At 40.8% G+C, this 14,870-nt stretch overlaps 1 protein-coding gene across 2 annotated transcripts in view; it reads left to right on the plus strand.

Moving 5' to 3' along the window:
- The window catches only part of SYNPR (synaptoporin), a 282,830-nt gene that overhangs the window by 165,391 nt on the left and 102,569 nt on the right, over positions 1 to 14,870 (plus strand). For both annotated transcript variants that reach the window (XM_040995058.1, XM_040995059.1), the window contains one exon: positions 7,765 to 7,889. In XM_040995058.1, coding sequence (XP_040850992.1) covers positions 7,765 to 7,889 — 125 coding nt within the window. The remainder of the gene's footprint in view (positions 1 to 7,764; positions 7,890 to 14,870) is intronic.

Raw genomic sequence — 14,870 nt, forward strand, 5'->3', positions numbered from 1 at the left:
GAAAGGCAAACAATGTAGTTAGGGAAGAGACTGGCATAGAAAAGCAAATTATTGTATCATCATCACAGCTCACAATTTGGTTACTCAACACCAAAATGTTATTTTTCAGCCACTGCTCATCTTCTCTTGCCAGTTTATTCATTCAAATCTTGATTCACTTGATAAAATGTATGAGTTATCTCCAATCTTTTGGCACAATGATGAATACAAGCATGTCACAGGCATGGTCCTCTTGGCAGAGGATTTGCAGCCTGCAGAGGGAAGAAGATGCTCTCTCATTATCCAGCATCTAGTCACATCCTCTGCCAACTCAGAGTGTATACTGCACCCAGTGTGCCCTTTGTGAACTGAATACTTGGCAATGTAGCTCCCCATTGGGAAACCAGATAGCCTCATGATAACTGGGTTTCTTCACAATGACAGACAAATTCTGCAAGGATCAGAGCCTGAGTATGCATGGCTTTGAGGAGCACAGATTTTGTTTGCAAATGCTAAGCCTCATTATCACAGAATGAAATCAAACCAAAATTAGGCTCAAATGAGTAGATCTGGCTGGATCTAGTGCAGGGACTGTAGATTCCTACTAGACTAGAACCTCCACTGTTTCTGCCTGCTTCTTAAATTCTTCCTCCCACAGTGGTGCATGTCCTCCAGTTGTCCTAACCATGCAGTGCAAATTTGCCTCACTTGTCTCAGTGTGATTCTGGCTCTTGGCTGTCTCTGCCAACAACACACTTGTCATCACTCCAACCTGGATAATCAGTCATACTCTCCTGGTTTGTGCTTAGCTGCCCATTGTTCCAGAAAGTGATGTCTCGTCCTTCCACTTTTATTACACTTGCCTCTTGCATGCTGTAGTCATTGTTACAATGTCACGGTGCCAAGTTCATCCACATTCTGGATCCCCAAATAAGCCCCGAGTTCCTGGATAGTGAGGGAGAGGCATATCTTTACTAGTTTCTATATCCCATTTATTTTATTTTTCATATCAACTAACATTTAAGGAACACCTACTTCAAACACTGCAAGGTAATGGCAGAGATTCCACGGTGAGCACAACGTGTTATTTCTCCTCAGGGAAGATGTCAAATGAAACATAAACAAGTGAATCAATAATATCAAACAAATAGATATGCTTCAAATCCTGTTCATGTTAAAGATAAATAAAAGCTGGAATAATGCAGGGCAAGATGAGGGTGAGATAGGAGGAGGAACTTAGTTTACACAGTGTAATAAGGATTTCTTAATTGAGAAATGAGAGAGGAAGGCATTTGGCACAGGGTTTGAGATGCCAGTTGGGATGGCAAAATCCCATATTAAAGTGCCCAGGTAAACTCATGGCTCTGTTTCTGGTTCCAGCTTCCTGCTGGTATGCAACCTGGATGGCAGTGATGGGGCCTCAGGGACCTGGCTGCCTGACACCCAGGTCGGGAATCCAGATTGAGGAGTTCTATGTTTCTTGTATTGGACTCAGTCTAAACTGTTGCAGGCATTTGGGGGAGTAAATCCTGACCTGTCTTTGTGCCTTTTTCAAAACAAAAATAGACAATTTTAAAAAGAGGGGGGAAAATGGAGAGGGCATCCTCCCCCTCCATGTGAGACTACAGGGAAGGAAGTGTCAGGAGAGAGAAGGCACGAAGAACCTGCAGCTGGATGTCCTGTTGTGTGGATGGAGCAGAAGACACTAACAAAAGGGGCAGAAACACCCGACCCGGGTGGTCACGGGGAGTATGAGCAAATTGTTTCACGAAGATAGCGCTAGCACCCACTGCAGCCCCTAGAAGGTGGTAAATGTGACCTCAGAGATTGAGATTTGTCTTACCCGTGTCTTCCCAAAATATACACCAAGAAAAGATTATCAGCTCAATAGGTTTATGTGAGAGGCAGTGACAGAAGACATGAGGAGAGACTGGAATGGGGCAGGGAATGAGGAAAACCCAGCCAAGGGGGTGAGTGAGTAGGTTGTCCTGGCACCACTGGAGCTCCATCCCATCGGACAGCCTCTAAAAAGCTGTATGAAACATGCCTCCACATCATGCCACCAACAGGCAAAGACGTGGGAGTCTCTAGCCCTGAGTTCCTTCCCACACTTGTTAGCAGTTGCCACGATATTAACTCTGAGGGATTTCTACCTTGTTCTGGTCTTCAGCTAAGCAAACCCCTAAGAAAGCACTTGGTAGGCAGATTCAGGTATGTGAGGAAGGGAGCCTTGCGTATGTGATGAAGCAGCAGGTGGCCTGCAGGATGACCTGAGAAGATGTGGGCAGTACATCAACAGCCTCTGATACAGTTACCAAATAATGAATAAATGGTTGAGAGAATAAATGCATTAAAAAGTGAATTATTGGGCCTGGCATGGTACCCTAGCACCTAAAGTCCTTGCCTTGCATGTGCCAGGGTCTCATACGGATGCTGGCTTTAATCCCAGCAGCCCCGCTTCCCATCCAGCTCCCTGCTTGTGGCCTGGGAAAGCAGTGGAGGATGGCCCAAAGCCTCGAGACCCTGTACCTGTGTAGGAGACCCAGAAGAAACTCCTGGCTCCTAGCTTCGAATCAGCTAAACTCTAGCCATTGTGGTCACTTTGGGAGTAAAACAGGACAGAAGATTTTCCTCTCTGTCTCTCATCCCTCTCCTCCTCTCTGTATATCTGACTTTCCAATAAAAATAAATGAATTTTTTTAAAGTGAATTATTGTCCCTGATGGATAAAGAGTAGAAGAAATATATCCAAAGAGATTGAAGGGTCTTGTCCCAGGGGAGCTATTCATTGTCAAAGATATGCTAGGACATGGAAGATAGTGTAAATTTTCTCTTCCCAGTTCAAGTTCAGAGGCATTCTGTTAGTCGCTAGCTATTGGCTGTGGTGGAAACATTTATATTTTGATAAATGAAAAGTGCCATGAATCACAACATTGGCCCCAGAAGATCTAGTCTGTGGCACACACACAGCTCAATGGTGAGATGAGTCCTATAACTGAATGCAAATTTCCCAGTCCTTTCCTACTAGTCTCCTTATTGTCACCTGTTTCTTCCAAGGCCCCTTTACATCTGTCATGCCTGAATTTGTACCAGACCTCAGAGAGAGTCCCTCCATGACTCCTTTCAGATTGAGGATCCTACAAAAGCTATTTATAAGCTGCTTTCCTGTCCTCCTCCAACCTATTGCTTTCAACGGTGACTTGCAAATTAACCAGGAGGATTAATAGCATCCTGCATTGATAGTTCCTTGTGTAGTTCAGTTAGTTATGAGCAGGGAGCCGCTCGCTTCCTCTCCAGGGGAAAGCTTTGGCGTGATTAACAATGCAAAGCCACCACTCCTGCTTTGGGTGATTATAGTTTAAGAATGCTTATTAAGCCAGAAAATGCAGGGTAATGTTTCTCATCCCTTTCACCCGAATGCATTTCTAACCAAGCTGTCTGCGAGGGAACTCTGGGCTGACAAATTTGACCCTTTCATGGGTCACTTTTTGTTGTTGGGAATAGAGCCATAGATCACCCATGGCAGTGGTGAAATGAGAATTTGTTTTAGATATATTTTGACCTCTGGAACAGAAGACAAGTGAATGTGCCAGTGGTTGTGACACTGCTGATCATGGAATGTGCTGGGGGTCAGGGTCTTGCTTTATTTGAGAATTGGGAGCTTGAGGTAACATGGGAACACACTGCTTCTGTAATTCCATTTCATGGGGCAAAGGAATTTAGGCGCCTGGGATAGACACTCAATGGCAAGAAATACGAATCAGTTATCTCCTGACTAGAAAGAACAAAATGGCTGAGAACAAAAGTACAGAGCCTACAGTTTGGAGACAGTGGCACACACATGCTTGCCCACAAACAACACAGTGTTGGTACTTCCCATTCCGTTCCTTGGTTTCTCTTAGTATCTTTTTAAAAAAAAAAAAAAAAACACCATACACACCTCCCTCCACCCCCCACATGTGTTCCCACAATGTCCCCTAAGGCTTTTCCTCTTCCTTTGACTTCCAGAACGCATTCCTAGGTTTCCTAGTTTCAGGAAAGAAACTTATCCCATCTCCCTTGTTTGCCTTAGAAATGGGAATTAGTTGTGTGGAGACAAGCATCTCCAAGATGTAGCAGTCTTCCTCTTGCTGATATTAATTACCCCAGAGAACACTAATTGTCAGGCTGCAGAAGGCTCTGTCTATCTGCCATGTCTTTCAAGGTGTGCCTTTGAAATTCTTCCATCTCCTCCAGGAAGAAAAGAGAGGGAGGGAGGACAAGACACTTTTTTTCGCTTTGGCACAAAGTTTGCTGATATGTTAGTAAGATGCTTAAGAGAAAGATGCTTAAGAAAAGGAACCTCAGGTTCTTAAAGCACCCATGCTTCATCTCTGGAAAGAACATAGTAGATTATTTGGCAGCCAGCTTCTTCAACTTACATGATTAAAAACTGTTCTTGCAATTCTAGAGCTAATCAGTAGAACATTGACTTGAAGAATCTGTAGACCAGGATCCTAGCTCCAACTCTGCTTTTAAGTTAACTGGGGCAAAAAGCTTTTTCCTCTCCAATTATATCCCCCAGAGTAGTAGTAATAGCAGCAGGAGGGAGGAGGGTAAGAAGAAAAAAAGGAGGAAAGAGATGATACTTGGATGTTTGTTGAGGACCGTGAATCCTATACTTTCTATATGATCTTTCACTCATTTGACATAAATGCTATAATTGAACCCCTTTCAGCACCTGCTGGCTATTCTGTTCTTATACTGGCTTCTTGAATTTGTTGAGCTTTCCCCCAAAAGGATGTCGCATAAGCTGATCCTGCTGCCCAGAGCACTTTGTGCACTCCTAGAATTATTTTTTTCAGGACTTTTTATTCTAGTTCCAGGCTTCGGTTCAGAGAGCAGATACCGTGGCACCATGGCTTAAACTAACTGCTTCTTGGGGTGACAGCATGCTACGTTATAGTGCTGGTTCACATCCCTCCCAATCTACATTCCTGCGCCATATCTGGAGAATCTTTCTACCTCTCAGCCATTAAAAAGAATCTAACCCTCCCCTCACTGTGTCTTGATGTCTTGATATAGTCTAATTTGGGGATGAATCCTCTAACTGCTGTACTCTGGAGCTGTTGATTTCACTTCTCAAATATGAAATCAACTATTTCTGTAATAAGTTATTCACTCAGCAGGATCTGCCTCTCCCAGTGCTATACAGACATTATCTGTTTAATCCTCACCAAACCTTTGTGAATTTGATATCAGTCATGCGGTATGATTTCTCTTTAATCAGCGAGGTCTGTGGGGATGGGAAGAATTTAACTAGAGAGCACAAAATATCATATTTAACTTAAGTACAATGCCTTTTTTCAGAGCTCAAATGAAGCTAAAAATAAAACATTGAGTGATTTCATAGGTAGACAGATGCCTCTTTTTAATGCATTTAATTTTTTGAACTAGTTAAGTACATAATTGTCTTTTCATCTGAGATTTCTTACGTGGTGTTGTTTAAAGCACATTAAGATGAAAAACTGGGACAGGTGGTGTAGCATGGCAGATTAAGCCACTTCCTGCAATATTGCATCCCATATGGATGCTGATTCCTGCTGTTCCACTTCTGATCTAGCTCCCTGCTAGTGTGCCAGGGGAAGCAGCAGAAGATGGCCCAATTACTTGAGCTTCTGTATCCACATGGGAGACATAGGTGGAGCTTCTGGCTCCTGGCTTCAGCTTGGCCAACCTTGGCCACCGCAACCATTTGGGGAGTGGGCCAGTGGATGGGAGACCTTTCTGTCTTTCCTTCTATCTCTGTAGCTCTAGCTTTCAAATATATAAATAAATTGTTTAGAAAAAAATACACAAAAACCAAGATACTTTTTATAGTTACTAAATGCTAAAATTAGCAAGATTTATTTTTATGCTGTCCAAATTTAATTTGATGCATTATAATGTCCCAAGGAATTTTCTAAATGCAACTTTTACAAAGAACTATGTTATTCAGCCAAATTTTCAATAAATGAATGTTAAGTTGCATACATACACACCTCTCACAAGTCTGTCATCACAAGAAAATATAATTATGTGTATTAGGTGCTGGATAGAATACCTGGTCCACAGTAGGCACTTTAAAATAGCCTCACTGTGTTTTCTGGGTTAGTCAGCTTTTCATTGTTACACCTAAAATACCTTCTAAGAGCTTCTTGGGACAGAAGAAAGTTTATTTCAGCTCACAGTTAAAGGTTCACAGTATGAATCTGTGCAGTCCCACTGATCAGAGGGCGTTTGGCAGAGGCAGAACACACGGGAACATCCTGGTAGGGCAGGATTTTCCTGAAATTAGCTAATTTTTAAAAATGATTCATGTATTTTGCTAAAAAGGCAGATTTATAAAGAGGAGAGATGAAGATCTTTCATCCTCTGGTTCACTCCCCAAATGATTGTAATGACTGCAGCTTAGGTGATCTGTAGCCAGGAGCCTCCTCCCTATTTCCCACATGGCACAGGGTTCCAAGGCTTAGAGCCATCCCCCACTACTTTCCCAGGCTACATGCACTGAGCTAGATGGAAAATGGAACAGCTGGACACAAACTGGTGTCCATATGGGATACTGGCACTTACAGGCAGAGAATTGACCAACTGAATCATTGTGCTGACCCCTGAATTTAGCCAAATTATCATGTGAGTGAAATTTGGCAGTTGCCCAGTTCCCATCTTTAGCCAACCCTGCCTTCCTGGAGTGAGCGTAAGTCTCTCTGTAACACTTCCCTAATTCCTGCTTGTACTTTTCAGAGCATAGTTCAAAGATTCGCACTCTACACAGGATAGGTTATGACACCAGCTGGTCACCAGCAGAAACCTTTAATAACTGACGTAGAAATAGCAGCCAACACAAAGATGCAACCACCAGTGTGGCTTTTGGCAGTAATTGAAGGAGGTTTTATACTCTGCACATCATATTTCACCTTCCATATATCCACAAAATTTCAGCTCTGGAATTCTTTAACCATATATTTTTAAAAATTGCTCTGTGGTATTCTGGATGGTACATCACCTGTAAACCACATTAACTATGCACTTGTGTCTGATAATTACAGTAATTTAATATTCTGTATTGTTTTGCATGCTTTGTTTTTAATTGATACATAATTTTATATATGTTTATGGGGTAACATTTTGACGTATACCTATATACATTGTCTAACCATCACATCATGTATCACATATCCCCAGAAAACATTGATATTTTGTTTATGGAACGAATACTCAAATACCTCTCTTCAGGTTATACTCCCATGTTCATTGCTGCATTATTCACATTAGCCAATGTGTGGACTCAGGAAGGTAGCAGCAGATAGCACATGAAGAAAACCAGACTCAGTGGAGTAATAAGGACTTATAAAAACAGTGACATCCTGTCACTTGGGGCAACTTAAACAAAATATACTTACTACACATAATAAATCCAAACAGAAAGCAGCAGCCACGTGCATACTCCAAATTCTCCCTACTTGGAAATACCCACTGTTGACCAAATGGCACATTGTAGTCAACATCTTCCCAGGATTGTGACTCCAAACAGCTCTTTGGACCCTGAAGTAATTACCCGTCCTAGTTTTACATGATGCTCCAAGACGCCTCCCTGGATCCTGCCATCTTCCCACCCTTTCTCTTTCAGCTTGACCACAAATGATTCTGCCTTTCAGAATGACCACACCTCTCTCGCTTCAGGCATTGAGCTCCGACCTTTTATTGGATTAAGTCTGCATCTTCGTAATAGTTACCCTCTCTTGTGTTTCTTGTGTCTCCCCAGCTTTTTGCAATCTTTGCATTTGCAACATGTGGTGGCTACTCTGGAGGCCTGCGGCTGAGTGTAGACTGCGTCAACAAGACGGAGAGTAACCTGAGCATCGACATCGCCTTTGCCTACCCGTTCAGGTAGGAGATGGTGGCCCAGTGCCTTCCTCTCACTGACAGGGTATTTCCTTACTTTCTGGTTTCTCACACACACACACACACAGATGTGTTCTCCCAGAGACTTGAGGGTAAACAGAATAGAGTCTGCCTAAAGCCATGGAATGCTCAAGTGCCCATCTGTTAGCACCTCTGACCCCACCGCCCACTGGGAAGTTTTATGACTCTTATATTTGAATCCTGATCTGACCATCCTCAAAACCAAGTGCTGCATGTGGCCCAGCATTGGAGGATATCAACATGGAGACCTCCGTTTCATGATCCCTTCTTCCCCTTAGATTTGCTAATGTTATGGTTTCCTAAATCTAAGACTGTGCATCCCCTTTAACCTCATAGAAACTATGTGTCTGATAATGTGTGTAACTAAATTAATATTTAATATTACTTCTATGTGCCAAACACTGTGCTTGGCTAATGTGTCTGAGTTCATTCAGTCATCACAATGTCCCTATGTGGAGTACCATTGTCAGCATCACTGAGCAATGGGGAATCTATAGCTCAGAAACCATCTGCCACCATGCCAAAGAATGTCCGTCTGGCCTCCGTGAGAACCAAGAGTTCACGTTGCTATTGCTCTACTGCAGCTGCTTGGGTTAACTCTTACAACATCTTTATAACTTCAGTGTAAGACCCAATGCTTTATCTAGACATCCTGTTTTTTACAATGAGAGCTAGAAGCCTACCAGGACTTGTCCGAAATCTGACATCTTGTTATTCTGATTCATATATTCAAAGTAAATCCAGTTAATTCAGGTTTTAAATAGTTTATTTATGTAAAATACCCCCCAAATACTTGCCACCAGGCAACTAGTTTGATCTTTGAAGAAAAAAATTCTGAGCAGCTTACCACACTGCTTACCAGTATCCTCTCCTGTTCATTTCAATTCAACAGGCATTTATGGAGTTATCTATCTTGTGCAAGGCATTATACTGGTCCTTTAGTTAAAAACAGAAGTAAAAATTAGCCTCTAAAATAGTTTGTCAAGAAAAAAGTACTTTAAAAAAAAACTTTCTCCATTAATTAAATCTCGCTGTATATACTGAAAAAAATTCCTATGAAACGATAGAAAATTGATTTCATTAAAATGAAAGAGAATAAGCAAGTGAGTAGGGGGCAGTGTCAGAGTCTCACTTGTAAAAGTTATCTCTTTCAAAACTCTGTTTACAAAACAGATGTGATTCTTGGAGAAAGCTGAAGGGAGGACGGGAGCGTGAAGTACCTACTTATTCCTCCTCCTCACTCTCACTAGCACACGCATCCCCACCCCACTCCTCCATCCCCACTCCACACTGCCCCTGCAGTATCTCTTGAAATCTTCAAGTCTCCTTTCTGTAAGAAAGTGTGGAGCCTGCCAGCCCTCTGCTCACCATGCCGGTAGCACATCTGTAATGTCCTATCAAGAAGTCAGGATTAGCCTATCTCCTCCCTTGGACACGGTGCGTCTTTCTCCTACTCCTGTCTATCCAGAAGACTCTCACAGTAATAGAAAGGGGATGTGCTTTGCTAGAGTTGCAGTTTAAAGTTTATATTATCCTCCTCGAGCATATCTTAGTTAGAAGCTAGATTTATACTGATTATTATGAAGGCATTTTCTTTACAAGCTGCAGAGTTAGCAAGATGTTATTTTCTCTTAAAACTTCCCAAGCCATTGCCAATGCTTTCATGATAATTTCAGAAATAAGAGCATTCATCTGTTTCTGACTCTTCTGTTTATTGCAACCCCAGGGAAGACAATAAACTGAAACGCCCCTTCATTTGAACAGAAACCAATTCGTTTACAAATGACAGACCAAAGAAAGTCACTGAACCTGTTATCATATCTACTTAGCCACCATATAAAGTGGGTATTTTGTTCATACTTAGATCAAAGTTGCCACATAACAAAATATATCATTTACCATAGAAAAAAAATGGTCACTTAGCTTCTTTTTTGATATTAACATGAGGAACTGCTTTCTCATCTGCTCTGTGCTATCTTTGAAACTTGCTTGAAGATGGGCAGAAAGGTAATTCTGTATTCAGTATTGTTAGCACTTCCTTTATACATTGAAATGTGGAGCAGGCATTCCCATTGTAAGGTATGTAGAAGCCTACCTGAGTCGCAGGAATGATGGAAAGGGTCAAAGGTGAGAATTTAGGGGACTATGGTAACAGTTTTCCAAGCAAAGGCTAGTTTTGAAGGGCCAGAGTGATGAATGAATGAATGAATGAGTGCACTCTTAAATGCTTACTGCAAGGATGCGACGTGCCAAACACTGTGCTAGACATTTCCAAATACAGTATATCATGTGACTGTTTAAGACTCTGTGAAGGACATTACTATTACACTGATTGGTAAAACAGAGAGAAATTTGATAACATCATACAAAACATGAAATCTGAAAGTTTGGATTTCATATTTCTATCAATTTGAAGAAAACTAAGAGGAAAGCGATATTCCAGTTGAACTATGGTGAGCAGAAAAACAGTGACTGATGGAGAGAAGTACTACAACTGGAAAGGTCGCTCTCAGTCAGATGCAGGAGAACCAGAGTGCCTAAATGATTGAATAGGAAGGTGCTATAGGGAATAAAGAATATTAAGGAAAGCATTTTAAAATGGAGAGAATAAAGGTGGATTGAATCAGCATTTGAGGTACTTTGAAAGAAGCTTGAGGAAATTTCTGTCAGGCAGATTTATATTACATTCCATTAAAGAAAGGAAAAGGTAAAGCCTTAGAATGCAGCATTAAGAGTACTTATGAAATGCAGGAGATCTGTTCTCTTATTAACAATTTTTTTTAAAGAAAGAAAGCTAAGTTCCAGCCCATCATGGTACCTAGTGGCTAGAGTCCTCGCCTTGCATGCACCTGAATCCCATATGGGTGCCAGTTCATGTCATGGTGACCCTGCTTGCATCCATCTCCCTGCTTGCGGCCTGGGAAGGCAGTGGAGGACGATCCAAAGCATTGGGACCCTGCACCGCGTAGAAGACCTGGAAGAGTTTCCGGGCTCCTGGCTTTGGATCGGAGCAGCTCCAGCTATTGCAGCCACTTGGGGAGTGAATTATCAGACAGAAGATCTTCCTCTCTGTCTCTCCTCCTCTCTGTATATCTGACTTTGCAATGGAAATAAATAAATATAAAAAAAAACTGAGAGAGAAAGAGGAAGGAAGGAAGGAAGGAAGGTAGGTAGGTAGGTAGGTAGGTAAGTCGGTCAGTCGGTCCCTTTGAGAAAGAGAAGTTCCATGAGAGAGAGGAGCCAAAGCCCAATTCTGGTGACTACCCACAGTTAGAAAACACAGAGAGGAAGGTTTTCTGACAGATCAAGGAAACTCAAATAGGAGAGTTCGGAAAGTGCAGTTTTTGTGGGAGATAAGCAAATTCCACACATGTTAGCATTCAATAGTCTTGAGTACTTCTAAGAAATAAAGGTGTGAAACCAAGAAAAGGTTATTGAGTATAGCTTGTTAAAGGTCTCACAAAATACTCCAGTAGGAAAGAAAGCATGCCAAGTTGCTGGAGCCTAAGACGTAGAAATAAGTATTGCTTTACCTCAGAAAATAAAATGCAGATTCAAAAGACGGTACTCATGCAAGTCTGAAATGATAATTATGGGGGAAAAAGACTAGTTTGTTAGTGATCTTTTTTTAAAAAATATATATATAATTATGGGCCTGGCACGATAGCCTAGTGGCTAAAGTCGTTGCCTTGAACATGCTGGGATCATATTGGCGCTGGTTCTAATTCTGGTGGCCCCACTTCCCATCCAGCTCCCTGCCTATGGCCTGGCAGGGAGAACAGCCCAAGACCTTGGAATCCTGCTCCCATGTGGGAGACCCAGAAGAAACTCCTGGCTGCTGGTTTCAGATCAGCTAGACTTCAGCCATTGGGGAGTGAATCAGTGGATGGAAGATCTTCCCCTCTGTCTTTCCTCCTCTCTGTAAATGTGACTTTCCAATAAAAAAAAATGTTTTAAAAATACATATTTTTAAAATTTTACTAGAAAGGATTAAAGAGGGAGAAAGCTTCCATCTGCTGGTTCACTTTCAAAATGCCATTTTGGCCAGATATGAGGTCTAAAACCAGGAACCAGGAGCTTCTTCTAGGTTTCCCATGTGGATACAGTGCCCCAAGGACCTGAAGCATCTTCTCCTGCCTTCCCAGGCCATTAACAGGGAACTGGATCAGAAGTAAAGTAGCTAGGATACAAACTACTACCCCTATGGGTTGCTGGCACCACAGGCAGAGTATTAGCTTGTTATACCATGGTGCCAACTCCAGCCGGTTAGCGATCTTCCTATATAGGTAAGGTATTCACTTCTTTAAGTAGTGTAATCACTAGGTGACTGATAAATGCAGATTGAAACACAAGCATCCCATGTTGAAGTGCCTTGGTCCAATTCCTTCCTCTGGCTTCTGAACTCAGGTTCCTGCTAAGCAGTGCAGGGGAGGCAGTGGTGATGGCTCAAGTGATTGGGTCCCCTCTCCCCACATGAGAGAGCTTGGATTGAGCTCCTGGGTCCCAGTTCTGAGTCAGCCCAGTCCCAACCCATGTGTGTTCGTAGGCAGTAAACAAACTGACAGGAAATATTTTTCTTTCCTTCCAAATTAAACAAAAATAACAATGTGAACTAAAATTAGTTATCATGTCACTTCCATGTTTTGATATCACACCAGGTATAAAAAAGGAAAAGGTGGATATAATGTTGGGGATATTTTTGGCTTTGAGATTGGTAGTCATAATTTTAGATAATTAGGAACTAGTTTTTGGTTAATTTACCCACAAAAATAACCAAAGAGAATGAGAATAACATATTTTAAAGAGATTGTCTAATTTCTTGAAATATTAGAAAATCATAATCAAGAAATCAGTTGATACCTTGTGAAGCATCTGTATTATGAAATAGTCGGCAACCATTAAAAATAATTTTCTCAAATAGTATTTTAAGATGTGTGAAATACTGTCAATATTATGCTACGTGATACAGCAGATTACAAGACTATATACTCCCTGCTACTATTTAAGAGATTCCTCTTATCATATGAATATGTTGGTCAGTAAACAGAGCAGGCAAGAAATGTTGAAAGGTTAATGTCCAACATAGCAGCCCTCAAACAATCACAAATGTGAGTTGGGAAACAAATATTACAGCTTCCTCAACTATAAAGTTTGTTTTGTACTAGCTCATAGTTACCCTTCTGATTTTCATCTTTTTTATTACTTTCTTCTGTTCCTGAAGATACATTCTCCAAATTCCAGTTGCACTCAAAGCTTGACCACAGGGTCTAGAAATCCAAATCTAAGACACTGGCATTGCTTTAGAAAATGATCATAGAAGAAAGTATATGGCTAATTTTTTTTTTCATTGATTAGTCAATGGATAGACTAGATTGCTATTTTCTTTCCCTCTAAATAATGACACATAATATGGTTCATACAAATGCAAGACAAACTCGGCTGGAAATCAATCCTGTCATTTAAAACCTCTCCCTTTTTGGTTTTCAGTCCAAATGTCATGTATGAATACATAATTAGATTTATGCATCTGTTTATGCATCCTAATGTGTATGGCAGGACTTTGCCAGTGGGCAGTTATATGCTTGCATGTCCTTCAGTCTCAGTTTTCAGAGTTTCAGAAAAGCAGATGATTTCTTGGCTGTTGAAGGTTGTCATCAACCACTGGAATGGAATTTGTGTAACACATAGCCTGTATATGTTTTGCTAAGTTCATCCCAAACATATACTCCTGCCTTGATGCTATGTCTAAAGTATGCAAATTAAATTGTAAATATCATAGCCAGTGCATAAAATATCATTTACTTCATGTTGTGATAGTGTGAGTACATTAAATATTCTCTGTACCCTTATCCACATTTTGCAGATATTCTAAAGTAAATTTGTATGCCTTTTATATTGTTAGACCGCTTAAGCAACATAGCATAGCTAGAAATTTAGAGACAGAATATTTGCATTCAAATCTGTACTCATCTGATTAGTAGCTGGTAATGTTGAGGAAGTTTGCACCAGTTCTATTCCTTATTTGTGGAATATCAACTGCTTCACAATATTATGGTAATTATTATACGAAATATATATGTAAAATGCTTAATGCAAGATCTGCCATTCAATAAATTTTCATTTGGTATATTTTCTTTTATAATCAAGTAAGGATATTTAAAAATGAACTCAAGTGCAAAAGGTACAATCATTCTAATTAGTAAATTTATACTTGAGAGAATAAATATCTACTTTATTATATTTAAAAGTGGGTCCTTAGGCATATCTCTTTTCTCTCCTCTCCCTCCCTCTCCTTCTATTTCCCTCCCTCCTTTCCTCCATTCTCCCTCCCTTTCATCTCCTCTCTCCCCGTATATACAAACATTAAAAAGTGTAAGTATTTAGCTGTCTGATGCTAACTTACTTTTAACTCTTGAAATCTTCAAAGATGGGAATTCAGAGGGTCTTTTGTGTGGAGGTCAAAATTAAGCTGCAACTGCTTCCCTGAGCTCTGGCTGGCTGGACACTGTTTCCTCATGGCTCTAGTATCTTGCTCCATCACTCACCCACTTCTCCTTGAAAGTGGGCCTGGATAGAAATAGATGCCTGGAAAGCTGAGGTGGGTTGCCCATTATCTCATAATGCCAACTCTGGTTGGATGGCAAAAGCATATTTTCCCTAAGATTCATCCTGAAGAGCAGTAGTGAGCAACATTTTTTAAAAGCCATAAAACCACTTTGGGAAAAATAAGAGTTTAAAGGGTTACAGGTTTTTTTATTTGTTATTTCTTGTGTTCAGGAAATGCTGTATTTGCAATCACAGGCTTGCATTTATAGTTGTTCATTATCGAATTTTACTCTTTATGGCTAAAATTTCATAAACTTTATATAACCACAGTATCTCATGTAATGCTGTGTCTTAAACTATATTTTGTGTGTAATGAGATCTGTTGACTCTATGGGGCAG

Source organism: Ochotona curzoniae, unplaced genomic scaffold, assembly GCF_017591425.1.
Source record: "Ochotona curzoniae isolate NIBS_2020 unplaced genomic scaffold, NIBS_Ocur_1.0 contig_908, whole genome shotgun sequence".
Lineage (NCBI taxonomy): Eukaryota > Metazoa > Chordata > Mammalia > Lagomorpha > Ochotonidae > Ochotona > Ochotona curzoniae.